The 15298-nt window shown below is 47.8% G+C and overlaps 1 protein-coding gene across 2 annotated transcripts in view; it reads right to left on the bottom strand.

Moving 5' to 3' along the window:
- Positions 1–9716, bottom strand: part of GFRA4 (GDNF family receptor alpha 4) — a 130163-nt gene extending 120447 nt beyond the window's left edge. The window contains exon 1 of one of the 2 annotated variants that reach the window (XM_081925170.1): positions 8820–9716. In XM_081925170.1, coding sequence (XP_081781296.1) covers positions 8820–8859 — 40 coding nt within the window. In that variant the 5' untranslated portion in view covers positions 8860–9716. The remainder of the gene's footprint in view (positions 1–8819) is intronic. The other variant, XM_081925169.1, reaches the window with a different exon arrangement.
- Between the last annotated feature and the right edge of the window lie 5582 nt (positions 9717–15298).

Genomic DNA, 15298 nt, shown 5'->3' with positions numbered 1-15298 from the left:
ATGAAATACACACTTTGAAAAAAAGAGAGAGGAAAATCAGATTAACACCAGCTAAAAAGCACCATTTCACACCAGAATGCAACTTAAAAACAACACAAAAGTTGCAATAGCTCAGCATAAACATAACTATACCAAAATCAAAACTTAGCACTACTTTTGTAAGACAGATCAGATCAGCCACTGACAGTTAACAGAAGAAGATGGGTCTTCAAGGCCCATTTGAAAGTACCAATGGATGGCACTCACCTATCATCACATGAAATGGAGTTCCATGAGTGTGGGGCTGCCAACAAGCCAATTTCTATGCAGTCACCAGCCTGGTTGCCTTATCAGGTGGGCATTTAACATAAGAACATAAGACAAGTCTGCTAGATCAGAACCCACCCCTCTCCCTCTTGCGTGATGGTAATTGTTTGGGGGGAAAGTATGAGGGGCTGCTCATCAGATTTGCAGATGACACTAAACTAAGAGGGATAGCTAATGCCACACAGAAGATGGAATCAGAATTCAACATGACTTTTACAGATTGGAGAACTGAGCCCAAACTAACAAAATGAATTTCAAGAAGGGCAAATGTCAGGTTCTGCGCTTAGGCAGGAAGAACCAGCTGCACCGATATAAGATGGGGGATATCTGGCTTACTAGGGACGTGGGTGGTGCTGTGGGTTAAACCACAGAGTCTAGGGCTTGCCAATCAGAAGGTCGGCAGTTTGAATCCCCGCAACGGGGTGAGCTCCCGTTGCTCGGTCCCTGCTCCTGCCAACCTTGCAGTTTGAAAGCACGTCAAAGTGCAAGTAGATAAATAGGTACCGCTCCAGTGGGAAGGTAAACGGCGTTTCCGTGCGCTGCTCTGGTTCGCTAGAAGCAGCTTAGTCATGCTGGCCGCATGACCCAGAAGCTGTACACCGGCTCCCTCGGCCAATAAAATGAGATGAGCGCCGCAACCCCAGAGTCAGCCACGACTGGACCTAATGGTCAGGGGTCCCTTTACCTTTACCTGGCTTACTAGCAGTACATGTGAAAAGGATCTGGGGGTCTTTGTAGGCCGCAAGCTGAACATGAGTCAACAGTGTGGTGCAGAAACAAAAAAAGCTAATGCTATTCTAGGCTGCATCAACAGATGTCTAGTGTCCAGATCAAGGGAAGTCATAGGGCCACTCTATTCTGCCATGGTCAGAGCACACCTGGAATACTGTGTTAAGTTCTGGACACCACAGTTTAAGGAGGATGTTCACAAGCTGGAATGTGAGCAGAGGAGAATGACTGAGATGAGCAAGGGTCTGGAAACCAAGCCTTATGAGGAACAGTTGAAGCAGCTGGGTATGTTTAATCTGAAAAAGAGGAGATTGAGAAGAGATGTGATAGAGGCGGATGCTGGTGACTGGTTTGGTCACACGGCACAGTGCCTCTGGGGTGCCACAGAGGGTGCCGCAACTATGTTGTAGAATGAAAGTTGAGAGGCGGGGGCAAGTTCATGAGTCAACAGGGTGATGTGGCAGCAATAAAAAAGCTAACACTATACTAGGCTGCACCTATTCTCTATTCTGCCTTTGGCTGGACAGTGTTCTCGAAGCTACCAGCGTGAGTTTGACCAAACTACGGGAGGCAGTGGAAGACAGAAGTGCCTGGCATGCTCTGGTCTATGGGGTCATGAAGAGTCGGACATGACTAAATGACTAAACAACAACAACACTCTGCCTTAGTCAGGCCACTCTTGGAATACTGAGTCCAATTCTGTGCACCACAATTTAATAAGGATGTTGACAAGCTGGAACGTGTGCAGAGGAGGGCAACCAAGATGACCCAGGGTCTGGAAACCACAATTTAAGAACCTGGAATGTCTGCAGCTGGAATATGTGTAGGTGATCAAGATGATCAAAGGTCTGGAAACCAAGCCTTATGAGGAACGGTTGAAGAAGAAGAAGAAGAGTTGGATTTGATATCCCGCCTTTCACTCCCCTTCAGGAGTCTCAAAGCGGCTAACAATCTCCTTTCCCTTCCTCCCCCACAACAAACACTCTGTGAGGTGAGTGGGGCTGAGAGACTTCAAAGAAGTGTGACTGGCCCAAGGTCACCCAGCAGCTGCATGTGGAGGAGCGGAGACACGAACCCGGTTCCCCAGATTACGAGACTACCGCTCTTAACCACTACACCACACTGGCTCTCAGTGGAGTTGAGTATGTTTGGCTTGGAAAAGAGGAGACTGGGAGGTGATGGGATAGCTACCTTCAAATATCTTAAGGGTTGTCACATGGAAGATGGAGCAAGCTTGTTTTCTGCTGTTCTAGAAGGTAGGATGCGAACCAATGGATTCAAATAACAAGAAAGGAGATTCTGAAGAAACAGTAGGGAGACCTTTCTGATGGTAAGAGCTTTTCAACAGTGGAACAGACTACCTGAGAAGGTGGTGAACTCTCCTTCAATGGAGGTTTTTAAATCAAGTTTGTATGGCCATCTGCCAAGGTGTTCTTCCTGCGTTGTAAGAGATTGCGCTAGTTGATATTTCAGGATCCCTTCCACGTCTCCAATTTTTTGATTCTGTAAGGATGCCTGAATCGGCCTTTCGCTTTTCCCTATTTTGTGGAAGCAGCAAGAAAGCAAAGGAAGATGATAAAAGCCTCAGAAGAATTGCCCAGCAGGTACAGCTGAGGAGGAAGCAGAGAAAGCCAGCTGTCAGAGGAAAATGCCGACGCTGGCCGCTGCGCGTCTTTCGCCATGGAAATTAGCAGCCTCTGCTACCTGTATAGATGCTAATTTGAGCTGGTACAAAACACATCGCAGCAAATCCATCCCTGCTTTCCCCCGCCGCAACCCTGAGAAGCAAAGAGTAAACAAGAGCTGATCTCTCAATCCCTTCTCGTGGCACACAAGTCTTTATTATGGGAGAAAGGAGAGCAGTTTGTTGTTTTAAAAAGCGTATTATAATTGGACACAGCGATGTCAGGGGCACAAATTAAATGTAATAGGAAATGAAAATAAAGAGAGGAGGGTTTGCAAACAAGGCTGCTGCCACTACTACGAGGAGGGCCGTGATATATGTCAGAGCATCTGTCTGCCTTGGGGAGACCTGAGGGCAGAACGACACGTTACCAAGGACACAGAATTGGAGACCTGAGGTGGGTCTCCCCAATTTCACACTCTCCAAATTTCAGCTCATGCTGTGCCTTCTTGATGCTGCAATGTGGCAGCCCAAGACATTTTGGAGTCTGAGGTGGACCCCAAAATGGCACCCGTCCCTGCCAGGGAAGAAGGGGTGAGTGAAGATCGACAACAGAAACTGCTGCCCCTGTGGAGACAGCCACCTGAGGCAGCCGCTTCACCTTGTCTCATGGCTGAACCGGCCCTGGATGTCCGCTTCCTAAGTCCCGCCCAACACAACCTCATTGGTCACTGCAGGCAGGGGAAGGTGGGGAAATGGTAACAGTGGCAGAAGAAGCAGATTGACAGATGCATGGCACCTGCCAGGAAGCTAGCACACTGGCTCCGCCCCATCCTGTGAGCCACTTCTGACGTCAGGATACAGGGCAGGACCAGCCCTAGGCAGTTTGTTGCCTAAGGCGAGAAACAAGATGGTGCCCTCCAGATTCCATGTATAGAAGCTGCCTGGAGTGGCAGGCGGATCTGTCAATCTGCCTCTTCACCCCTGAGGGCAGCAGTCTAGCTTAGTGAGCACCAGGTTATAACAACAACAACAACAACAACAACAACAACAACAACAATCATTATTTATTATTTGTACCCTGCCCATCTGGCTGGGTTTCCCCAGCCGCTCTCGGTGGCTTCCAACAAAGATTAAAAATACATCAAAATGTCACACATTAAAAACTTCCCTGAACAGGGCTGCCTTCAGATGTCTTCTAAATGTTAGGTAGTTGTTTATCTCTTTGACATCTGATGGGAGGGTGTTCAACAGGGCGGGCATCACCACCAAGAAGGCCCTCTGCCTGGTTCCCTGTAACCTCACTTCTCGCAGTGAGGGAACTGCCAGAAGGTCATCAGTGGACCTCAGTGTCCGGGCAGAACGAAGGGGGTGAAGACGCTCCTTCAGGTATACTGGACCGAGACCGTTTAGGGTTTTAAAGGTCAACACCAACACTTTGAATTGTGCTTGGAAACGTACTGGGAGCCAATGTAGGTTGGCTGCCTATCCCAGGCTGTTCTGTCTACACAACACCTCACTGCCACTCGCCAGAACCTGCAGCCCAAGGCAGTCCCTTACTCCGCCTAACGGTAGAACCCGCACTGTTACAGGATGCATTGACGTAGGCATGGAATAAAGCCATGCACTTTATTCTTTCCTACTGAAACCAATGATATTTCTTTTAACAATGCTTAGTTCTGATGGAATCATGCCCAGCAATTCATCAAATGAGCTTTTTTGATCAATCAATCAATCAATCAATCAATCCTGTACTTTTTTTTTAAAGGGTAGTGGTGCCTCAAGCATATTTTCCTAATGGCAATTTATGATACCCAAATAGAGCCTGCATGTTCAGTTGCAGTATACCCTCAGGTATCAGAACCTGGGGTTGGGGAAAGACGCCGAGAGAGGACTCCTACTCTCTTGTCCAGTTAAGCCCCATTATACCTCTCCTCTGTGAATTTGTCAAGTCCTTCTTAAAAGGCATTTAATTGGCCAGCATGCCATCTTGTGGCAAGGAGTTCCACACACACACTGAACTGTGCAATGAGCTCCCTCTTCTTGTTTCCTCAACCTTAGGCCAGTCAATTTCACTGTATAGCCTTGAGTACCAAGATTTTCAGAGATGAAGAGAGAGGGGGAGAATGACAGAGAGTGGATGGGACCAATAAATGGGGGCAGGGAATGGTTGAAACCATGAAGATTTGGGCTGGCTCAGTCACAAACCTGGCAGCTGTCCAGGGCAGCATCACTTGAAGCGCTGGGTTATTCCTGAATAAACCCACCTTAGAACCTTCTGCAACATTTTGCACTGAGAGACAGTATGGTGTAGTGGTTAGAGTGTTGGACTAGGACTGGGGAGACTGGAAATCCTCACTAAGCTATGAAGCTCACTGGGTGACCTTGGGCCACTCTTACTGCTTCGCAGGGTCGTTGTGAGGATAAAATGAGGAGGAGGAGATCTAGGTTTGAAACCTTGAGCTCCTTGGATAAAAGACGGGATAGAAATGCGATAGATAATATAGATAAACATTCCCACTTCCCCAAAATGATGCATGAATCAAACCCTGGCTATTGCTTTAAAATTGCACTTCTCCAGATTTTGTGTTGCCGTTCTCCAACCCCAAACGCGAATAAATTAGATGAAAGCATTGCCGGAAATAACACAAACCATGCATTAGGTATGGGAAAATTGCTTGCAAAAATGGGCATATGATGTAAAACCGCACACACAAACGTGTGCATTTGGCAGGCTGGTGTAGCGGCAGGCTAGGACCTGGGAGACCAGAGTTCGAATCCCCACTTGTTGGGATGTTGTGGGGATTAAATGGAGAGTAGGAGAACTTCGTAATTCACCTTGAGTTCCTTGGTGGGGGTGGGGGGGAAGGCCAGATTCAAAGGCAATAAATGAAGATGAGAAGAATAAATCCTGAAATCCTGGCCAATTTGGATGAGGACTTAAAAAGAGAGAGCGCTTATGTGGAAGTGTGGCAAAATGGACCTAAAAAAAGGAGCCTAAAAAAATGGACCTTGAAAAAAAGGAGGGGGGAAAATGAAATGGGATGGTTCGCTTACCCCTTTCCTGAACAGAGTCTCTGTGCAAAGAATCTGGCCCAGGCTGGGGTCTAAATGAATGGCTTCCATAATTCCCCCCCCCCAAAGCTGGACTTGCTGCCCAGCTCAGCGAGAGAAGAAAACAAGCCAAACTGAAGTGGCCAGTTTCTTTCATCCCGACCCTTGAGTCAGCTCTGATGATTAAGGCTATGTGTCTGTCATCTGAGGTTCTTTAACCACACAACGAGGTCATGCAATGATTGAGCCCCAGAATCCAACATCTCAAGGACCTTCACTTCCTTTCCTTTGGTTTCACAACAAATTCCTTGGTCTTTAGGATTGCAACGAGAAGCTTGAGGATATGATGCCGTGGCCTGATGGAAAGGTCAGGTGCTGGGTGTTAGGGGGAAGGTCTTCAGGTAGGGCTGGGATAGTCTCCTTCCTCAAACCCTGGAGAGCTGTTGCCAGTCAGAGTAGACAATATTGATCTAGATGGACTGATGGATTGACTCAGGGCAAGGGAGTGTCCTAGGTTCCTATGGTGTGTGTGTGTGTTTGTCTTTGTTTGGGAGGGTGACTTTATCAGAGCTTGCAATTAGGAAAGAAGGGTTCGGAGGGCATTTGATCCTTCTGTGTCTCTTCTTAAGACCAGAAGCCAAATGCATCATGCCAGTCCACAAACTTTGCAGATTTAAGGTTTAACTTGCACAATTGTGGGACCATCCAACCTCTGTTTAAAAACCTCCAGTGAAGCAAAGTCCATCGCTTTCTGAGGCAAGTCCGTTCCACTGTAATGCATTTCTGTATGTTGTTTTCACTAAGATGCAATTTTTGCACGCATCTGGTTGCAGAACTGCGTTGCAAAATTTGGAAGAGTGCACATTTCAAAGGCGACCAGAGTTTCTTTTTTGTGTGTGTAGTGATTCAGGAAGTGTGAATTTGGGGAGTTCACCCTAAAATGTGAACTAAACAAATTTCTCCCACATCTCCTTACAAAAACTCACTGAGTTACCTTGGACCTGTTTCCCTCTCTTCTCTGTCTTTCTGGATAATCCCTTGCTGCAAGGATAAAAGCGGGGTAAACCCATAGATATCTTTCTGAGCTCCATGGGGTTGGGGACTAGAGAAGGAGAATACAAATCCAGTAAATAAAAAGCACAGTAAGGGGTGTGTGGGTGGAGCTGTCCATCTCACTTTCTCTTGGTTTCCTATATTTTCAATCTTAAATTCAGTTCTCCAGATTTCCTCATCAGATATGTATTCACCAGCATTTGGGTGCTATTTCCTCCTAATAGACACATGTTTGCATGCCATTTCCCTATAAATGCACAATTTCTCCAAATACAATGCATCCTTAGCATTGCTCTAATATGCATCTTTATGCACATTTTATATACATTTTTGCACACATTCGTTGGCTGGAGAACTGCAACATTCAGGGAAGTGCACATTCTGAAGGACGGCTGTGCTTTGGTCCATGTGTTACTGTTTCAGAAAGTGCACTTAGGTAGGTTCACTTCGAAATGTGACCTCAATTCAATTCCTCTCCTACCGCTATTTGACAGGGGAGCGTGTGCAGGAGCTTCTGTGGTGCCCCAGAAGGAGAAAAGTCACCCTCTCCCTTTCTTGTGGACACCAGTTCCAAGGTCTTCTTCTGGCACACAGCACATTGCCACCTCATTGTGCTCCAGAGAAGATGGCCTTGTTACCTGTCCTGACCCATTTCATGCAGGTCAGCTTCCCATGCACACAAGCAACCCCAGAGGTCTGTGCGAAAGGGTACATTTGCAGGGGCAGCTGCACATCTTCCAGAATCCATCAGATTTGTACAACCGTGGCTTAAGCTTATATCTTTTGGCACAGAGTGGGGAAGGCAGACTCTGAGCTCCACAACTCCGAAAGCTTCACCCCACTACAAAATCAGGCGCTCCCACATAAATACAGTGGCGGCCCATAGCTGTGTGAGGCCCCACACCCATGTTTGCTCACAAAAGGGTGGCATGGGAGAGCCTGGTAGCATGGACTGGAGTTGGCTCAGTTTTGCAACGCAGTCCCCCGGGGAGAAGGTATTGTGCGTTTCTTTCATCATGTTCACTTTGGAACATGCGAAGTCCTTCTGAGTGGCCATGAAAAAGTGAGGCCAGTCTAGAGAGTTCAGTGCAGGCAGTTTTAATTGAGTCAAGAGAATGTCTGATCAGATTAACTTGACCCATTACTTTGGTCAATACTGTTAAGTGATTCTGTAACTAGATCACTTTCCTCTTCCTGGATCTCCGAGCAAGGGAGAAAATCGTTATGCTAAGAGAGGAGGGACCCTTTTTCTTGGTTGCACCAGCCGGAGAACAGTTAAGGGTAAGCCAGACATGCACCAACAGACTAAAGGCTGCGATCCGAAGCATGCCAACTCCGAGGGAAGCTCAGTAGGAGCCAGTGCGATGGAACTTACCAACCGAATGTGCTTTTAGCATCCGAGGATGTTCAGATCCAGTCTAATGACATCACCCACCCCTCAAAAAAAGAAAAGGAAAGACCATTTGCTTTGAAATGGCAATTAACTGCCACTAAGAAACATGCTCTTTCCCCCCAACGTGAAATGGTTTGGCTGAATTTGGGGGCGCATCCCCCAGACCACTTGACACCGATTAGCTGCCTCTCAACCCGCTCACACTCTCCACGTTTTTTGCCCACATAGCCAGGGGAGCTGGCGAGGGGCAAAAGGGTGGATTTAGGGTGACCTTTTCCAGGAAAAGCATGCTTTTCGGGAAGCTGACATTCCGTATGTCCATAGGCAGTGTGGGTTGGGGAGAGAGTCATGATGGATCCAGCCATTCGCGACGGAACACTGCGACCTCGCAAAGTCTGCTTTTGCGAATTCACCTTTCCAGACCTCACACCTGGTCACTCACCCACCGCCTCTCAACTTATAGGCTTCCCCGCTGGGGGTCAGCCCTGGCCGGTGGGGAGACAGACACCTCCGGGAGCAGGAAACGCTTCCTGGCAAATCTTTGAACCCGGCGCACAGCCGCGCATGCATGGAGACGAACCGCGCAGCCCGCAGCCGACGACCCACAAATCTGGCGCTGAAAAGCCACTCCGAGGGAAGCCGGGCTGCTTCTTCACTCACCTGTCAGGATCAGCGTGAAAATGTACAAGATCCCCTTCATCCTGGGTTAGATCCCGGGCCCTTCTTCCCGTGTGGCAAAAGCTCAGGAGGAGGAGGGGGAGGGGGGAATCAAAAGAGGACAGTTCTTGACCCCTTCAATCCCAAACGCATAAGAATCCCCAAGCGCTTTGGGGGACCCAGCCTTGGTCCTGATGAGAGAGCATCTCTGCTGGACGGCTTAGTCCTTCAGTTCCTGCCAAGGTGGCTCAGGAAGGAGCGGATGGGCTTCTCCTGCTTCGCATCTCCCTCTCTAACTTCGAGATCGAGTCAAGCGAGCGGGCTCCCCCCTCCCGTCTCCTTTGCAAACTTCTCGCAGAGAGGAGAAAGGAAGAAGGGGGAAGGAATGCCCTACACTCGCCACCCAGTTTGGAATTCAAGGCGGAGATCAGGTACCCTATCAGGTCAAGCAGGCAGGACATCCATAGCTCCTGCAGTCCGTCTTGGGTTCGGTGCGCAAAAGCAGGGAGTTGCGGGTGGGAAGCCAAGAGGCCAGCCTAATTTCGGGAGCTGGGTGCACCGGCTTCTTCCTCCTCGCAGCTTTCCTCAGCTCTGCGCCTGCCTCTGCTCCGAAACGCTGCTTTCTCTCTGCCTGGTCAGGGAACAGCTGGAGCAGCCTTAAAGGGGCAGGAGCAGACAGAGCTTTCCAAAGGGACGAGGAGCGCCGCTCGCCGACCACCCTCCATCACCTCCCGCGCCCCCGCCACTCCTCGGACCTTCCTGCCGCGATTTGCTCCCGAGTCATTTGATAGGGACGGGCCAGGGTTTGTTCCAGAACAATTGGAGGCAGGATAAGCAGGAGCAGGGAAATCGAGGCTGTAAAGTTCAAGAACGTTGCTGCTGGGGGAGGAGAAGGAGCGGAGCTGGAGGGGGGGGGGACGACGACGCTGGGTTTGCCAGAGCGGAATTTTAATCGGTTATGTACAGTTGCTGCTTGTGAAGAATAACATGAGAGGGTAGCCCCCCCCCGCTTTTCTTTGTAGAGGTTCAGGAGGGCAACGGGTGCCCTTTTATAATGGTGCAGCCGATGCGAACATCATTATTGCCTTCCCTCATTTTCTTCCTACCTGTCACCAGTCAGTTCAGCTTTGGATCAGCCTTAGAAAGGGAAGCTGAAATGAACCGGTGCGGGGAAGGGTGGGGGCGGCGGGAGGAGGCCTGAAGAACACTACGGAGCAAAATAATTGCATGCAAATTTTTCCCCGATTTGCATTTACATTATGCTAATTTGATTTTTTTTTTATTTCAAAAAACCAATTCTCAGGGAATGGCCATTGTTGGGTTTTGAAATAAGGGCATATATGAGCAGGATTCGCTCTGGCTACTCGATGCTAGTACATTGATACCTGAAAAAGGAGCCCAGAAGACTCATGGCTTATGCTTTCTGCGTGGATGCCTCAAATCTGCATTTCAAAAACGAAAACCGAAGAGGTTCAATAGGAGGAAAAAGTTGTTCTGAAATATCTCCGCATTTTCAATGCATAGGGATATTTGGGTTCAGTCCCTTTGGGAGGGCCTTCCCCTGAGGGTGGGATCCTGCACAGCCAGAAAGGATGCATAATTCAGCACTCCAGATTCCTACACGAAACCCTCCATGCCCAGCTCAGTAGTAGAGAAAGGAGAGCTTGTTTTCTCTCTGTGGATTTGTGGTGCCCCATTTCATTGACCATGACTGAGGCACACAAATCTATGTTCAACTAATGACCATGCTTCCTTTGCAGAGGGGGTGGAGAGAGGAGTTAGGGCATTCTAAATAAAATCCACAAGCTCACTTCTGAAACTCCTCAGTTTTAACTAAGCCATGCTCATTCTAAAACACTGAACTTCTTGGGCTTGCCAATCAGAAGGTTGGCAGTTCAAATCCCCGCGACGGAGTGAGCTCCCATCGCTCTGTCCCAGCTCCTGCCAACCTAGCAGTTTGAAACCACACCAGCACAAGTAGATAAATAGGTACAGCTGCGGCGGGAAGGTAAACGGCGTTTACATGTGCTCTGGCTTCCATCATGGTATCCCATTGTGCAAGAAGTTTAGTTCTGCTGGCCACATGACCTGGAAAACTGTCTGTGGGCAAACTCCAGCTCCCTTGGCCTGAAAGCGAGATGAGTGCCACAACCCCATAGTCGCCTTTGACTGGACTTAACCCTTAACCTAAAGGTAAAGGTACCCCTGACCGTTAGGTTCAGTCGCAGACGACTCTGGTGTTGCGGCGCTCATCTCGCTCTATAGGCTGAGGGAGCTTGCATTTGTCTGCAAGCTCATGTAGCCATCATGTGGTCATCTGGCAAACCAGAGCAGCACACAGAAACACTGTTTATCTTCCTGCCAGAGCGGTACCTATTTATCTACTTGCACTTTGACGTGCTTTCGAACTGCTAGGTTGGCAGGAGCAGGGACCAAGCAACGGAAGATCACCCCGTCATGGGGATTTGAACCATCGACCTTCTGATCGGCAAGCCCTAGGCTCTGTGGTTTAGACCACAGCTCAAATAGTAGATTAGGGGTCTGTTCCCGAAAGATGAGGGGGTGAAGCTCTATGCCCCCATCTCTTGTCATTTGAAGACTGGCTTACTTAATTGGAGTCCTCTGACTCTGGTTCTCAGGTGGTTTTAAAAGAGGAATTCATTGGCTATTAGTCATGACGGCTCTAGGCTCTGCTGTCACAGCTGGAGAGAGCAATGCTTCTGAAAACCAGTGGCTGGAAACCACAGGAGGGGAGAGGGCTGTTGTATTCAGGTCCTGGTTGAAGGTTTCCCATAATGGGCATCAGCTTGGTCCCTGTGAAAAGAAGATGGTGGACTAGATGAGACCTTGGCCTGACCCAGCAGAATCTTCTTATGTTCCTGTGCCCAGGAATTGGGTGAACGGCCTGTTTTGGGATGGGTTCCAGCCTGCCACTTCGAGTCTGAAGTGGTTTCTATGGCTAGGAGCGATTCTGCCCAGTTTAAGCTGATTTGCTAGCTCTCATTGTTTCTGGACCAGCATAGTGTAGCCTTAGTTATCTCAAGGGGGTGGCTTGCAGGTGCTTCAAATGGCCCAGTAATTCGAATCGTAGAATTGTAGACTTGGAAGACAAGGGTCATCTAGTTCAACCCCCTGCAATGCAGAAATCTCAGCTAAAGCCTCGAGGACAGAGAGAGTCGAAAACCTCCCGAGGGTGACTAATAATAATAATAATAATAATAATAATAATAATAATAATAATAATTTATTATTTATACCCCACCCATCTTCCCCAGCCACACTGGACGGCTTCCAACACAATATTAAAATACAGTAATGCATCAAACATTTTCCCTAACCAGGGCTGCCTTCAGATGTCTTCTAAAAGTCTGGTAGTTTTTGTTTTCTTTGACATCTGGTGGGGGGGAGTTCCACAGGGCGGGTGCCACTACCAAGAAGGCCCTCTGCCCGGTTCCCTGTAACTTGGTTTCTTGCAGCGGGGGAACCGCCAGAAGGCCCTCAGCTCTGGACCTCAGTGTCTGGGTAGAACAATGGGGGTGGAGATGCTCCTTCAGGTATACTGGACCAAGGCTGTTTAGGGCTTTAAAGGTCACTTTGAATTGTGCTCAGAAACGTACTGGGAACCAATGTAGGTCTTTCAAGACCGGTGTTATGTGGTCTCGGCAGCTGCTCCCAGTAACCAGTCTAGCTGCCGCATTCCGTTCCACTGTCAAACAACTCTTACTATCAGAAAGTTCCTCCCTCCCCCAATGTTTAGTTGGGATCTCCTTTCTTGTCATTTAAAGCCATTAGTTTGAGCTTGTGTGATTGGTCTGTGTGTGGAGAAAGAAGGCAGTGGAGCCTGGGAGTGAAAGAAACTCTACAAGGGCGATGAGGAGATGCTGGACAGAGGAAGTATTCAGAAGCCCTGCTGCCTTCAACTGTGAAGGCAGAGCTTAGCCATCATGGCTGGGAGCCATCGATAGCCCTCTCCTCCTCCATGAATTTGTCCAATCCTCTTTTAAAGCCATTCAAGTTGGTGGCCATAGCTGCTTCCTGTGGCAGAGAGTTCCAAAGGTTAACCATGAGAATCTTTAAACCTTCCTGAATGTATCAACTGTCAGTTTCACTGGATGTCCACAAATTCTGGTGTTATGAAAGAGGGAGAAGAACTTTCCTCTGTCACTTTCTCCATGCTTCCTGGATAGCTCAGTTGGTTAGAGGGTGGTACTGATGACACCACGGCTATAGAGAAAGGTGACCAGTTTACCTTCAAAGCTATGGTAACAGCGGGAAAGGCAACTCTAGCTTTAGGTTGGAAAGGCAGAGAAAAATGGACAGTAGAGACATGGAATAGTTATTTGTTTGAACTTATTCAGACGGACCTGGGATGTGGGTGGCGCTGTGGGTTAAACCACAGAGCCTAGGACTTGCCAATCAGAAGGTCGGAGGTTCTAATCCCCGCGATGGGGTGAGCTCCCATTGCTCAGTCCCTGCTCCTGCCAACCTAGCAGTTCGAAAGCACGTCAAAGTGGAAGTAGATAAATAGGTAAGGTAAACGGTGGGAAGGTAAACTGTGTTTCCGTGCGCTGCTCTGGTTTGCTAGAAGCGGCTTAGTGATGCTGGCCACATGATCCGGAAGCTATACGCCGGCTCCCTTGGCCAATAAAGCGAGATGAGCGCCGCAACCCCCGAGTCGGCCACGACTGGACCTAATGGTCAGGGGTCCCTTTAGCTTTACCTTATTCAGACGGACATTGTCGCAGTCATGGCACAGGAAACAATGTGGAAGGACAAGTCCGCCACAATAAGGAACAGATGGAACCCCTATCCTCAATGGATAAAAACTACTGGAACAAAAGGCATTTGGTGGAAACTAAAGACACTATGCTCATGGCTGAGGATAATATTTTGAACCCTTCCAATGGATGGGGGTAGGAAGGGAGCGAAAGGAAAAAATTGTACAGGAAAGTTAAAATTCAAAGCAGATAATATAATGTATGTAAAAATCCCGAACTCGAATAAACTTCAAAAAACAGAACAAAACTGATGACACCAAGGTTGCAGGTTTGATCCCTGTATGGGACAGCTTTGTATTCCTGCATTTCCGGGGGTTGGACTAGATGATCCTCGGGATCCCTTCCAACTCCATAATTCCATGCCATGCACAAATTAATAGTGTTCTTTCTCAATCCTGCTGAGTATCCGTTCTGGGCAGCATTCTGTGCAAGGATGTCCAGAAACAGAATTTGCAGCTTGATCGATTGCGCGCTTGCACAGTGCCCTTTGCTATCGGATTCCCAGTTCAGAATAAAATACAAAGGCCAATAAAATCAATGCAGCAAAATCAATACAATGCAGCAAGGCAAACCGATCGCCATAAAGCCAGCAATAAAGCAGGAATTAAAAGAGGCAAAGATACAAAACTTTAAAAGCCCGGCGCTGAAATGATGATGGAGGAAGCGAACGGAGAGAAGTTTTTCTTACACTCCCGTGAGACTAGAACTCATGGGCATCCAAATATAATATCAAATGTTGTGAAATTCAGGACTGGTAAAAGTGAATGGGCAACTTCTTCTCTTGGGACAGAGATATACAATCATGGGACAATCAGACTGCTGCATTTTGGATCCTATTGTTCTAATACCAATCAGACTGCTGCATTCTGAATTCTATTCAACCCAGTACATAACACACCTAATTCAGGGGTGTGTGTGGATCTGGATAGGGGGATATCAGGCCTCTGATCTGCAGAGGGTCCCAGGTTCAATCCCTGACAGCATTCTCAGACATGGGTGTGAATGTCACCTGCCTGAATCCCCGACTGCTGCCAGTCAGAGTAGACAGTACTGAAGTAGATAGGGCTTGGTATAAGGTAGATTCTTATCTTCCTAGAGCTCCCTATGGATAAATTTCTTTTTGTGGGCATATGAGAAACTTGATTGATAGATGTGCTTTCACCGCCGTTGTCATTTTTTGAGACATTGCTGGCAAATTGGATGTTTTGTTAACACAAACATTTTCAATGCTTATTACATGGTGTGTGTGTGTGTGTTGAGTTTGATTTGGAGGGCATCCTATCTTCTTATTATGGGATTTTTTCTTTTTTACATTATGTTCACCGTAATGGAATATCTTATTATAAGACATGTTATTATTTTCTACTCTAGCACTTGTGAGCCATTAGTGCCAAATAGTAGAAAGAGCAGGCTAGGATTTTTATAAGTAAATAAACACAAATGCTTTTTAATATTTAGGAAATGTGCGGTTGTTTTGTTTGTTACCACTGTCAGCCTACGCCTCCTAACTGTTCCAGGAGAGCTGTGGGCAAGAGAGATATTTCTGATAAGCTGATAGAGGTGGAAGGAACCACTAGAGCTTTTACCTTCGAGAGAAAACTCCCTATACCCCAAATGGACCCATTCCAACTCTGAGTTTATTATTCCTAGGAGCAGCAGCAGCAAGGGAAAGGATTCTCTCAACATCCAGCTTCAGGTCATTGT

The sequence above is a fragment of the Podarcis melisellensis genome, assembly GCF_964234715.1.
Source record: "Podarcis melisellensis genome assembly, chromosome: 9".
Lineage (NCBI taxonomy): Eukaryota > Metazoa > Chordata > Lepidosauria > Squamata > Lacertidae > Podarcis > Podarcis melisellensis.
This window is presented reverse-complemented; position numbering and strand designations above follow the sequence as displayed.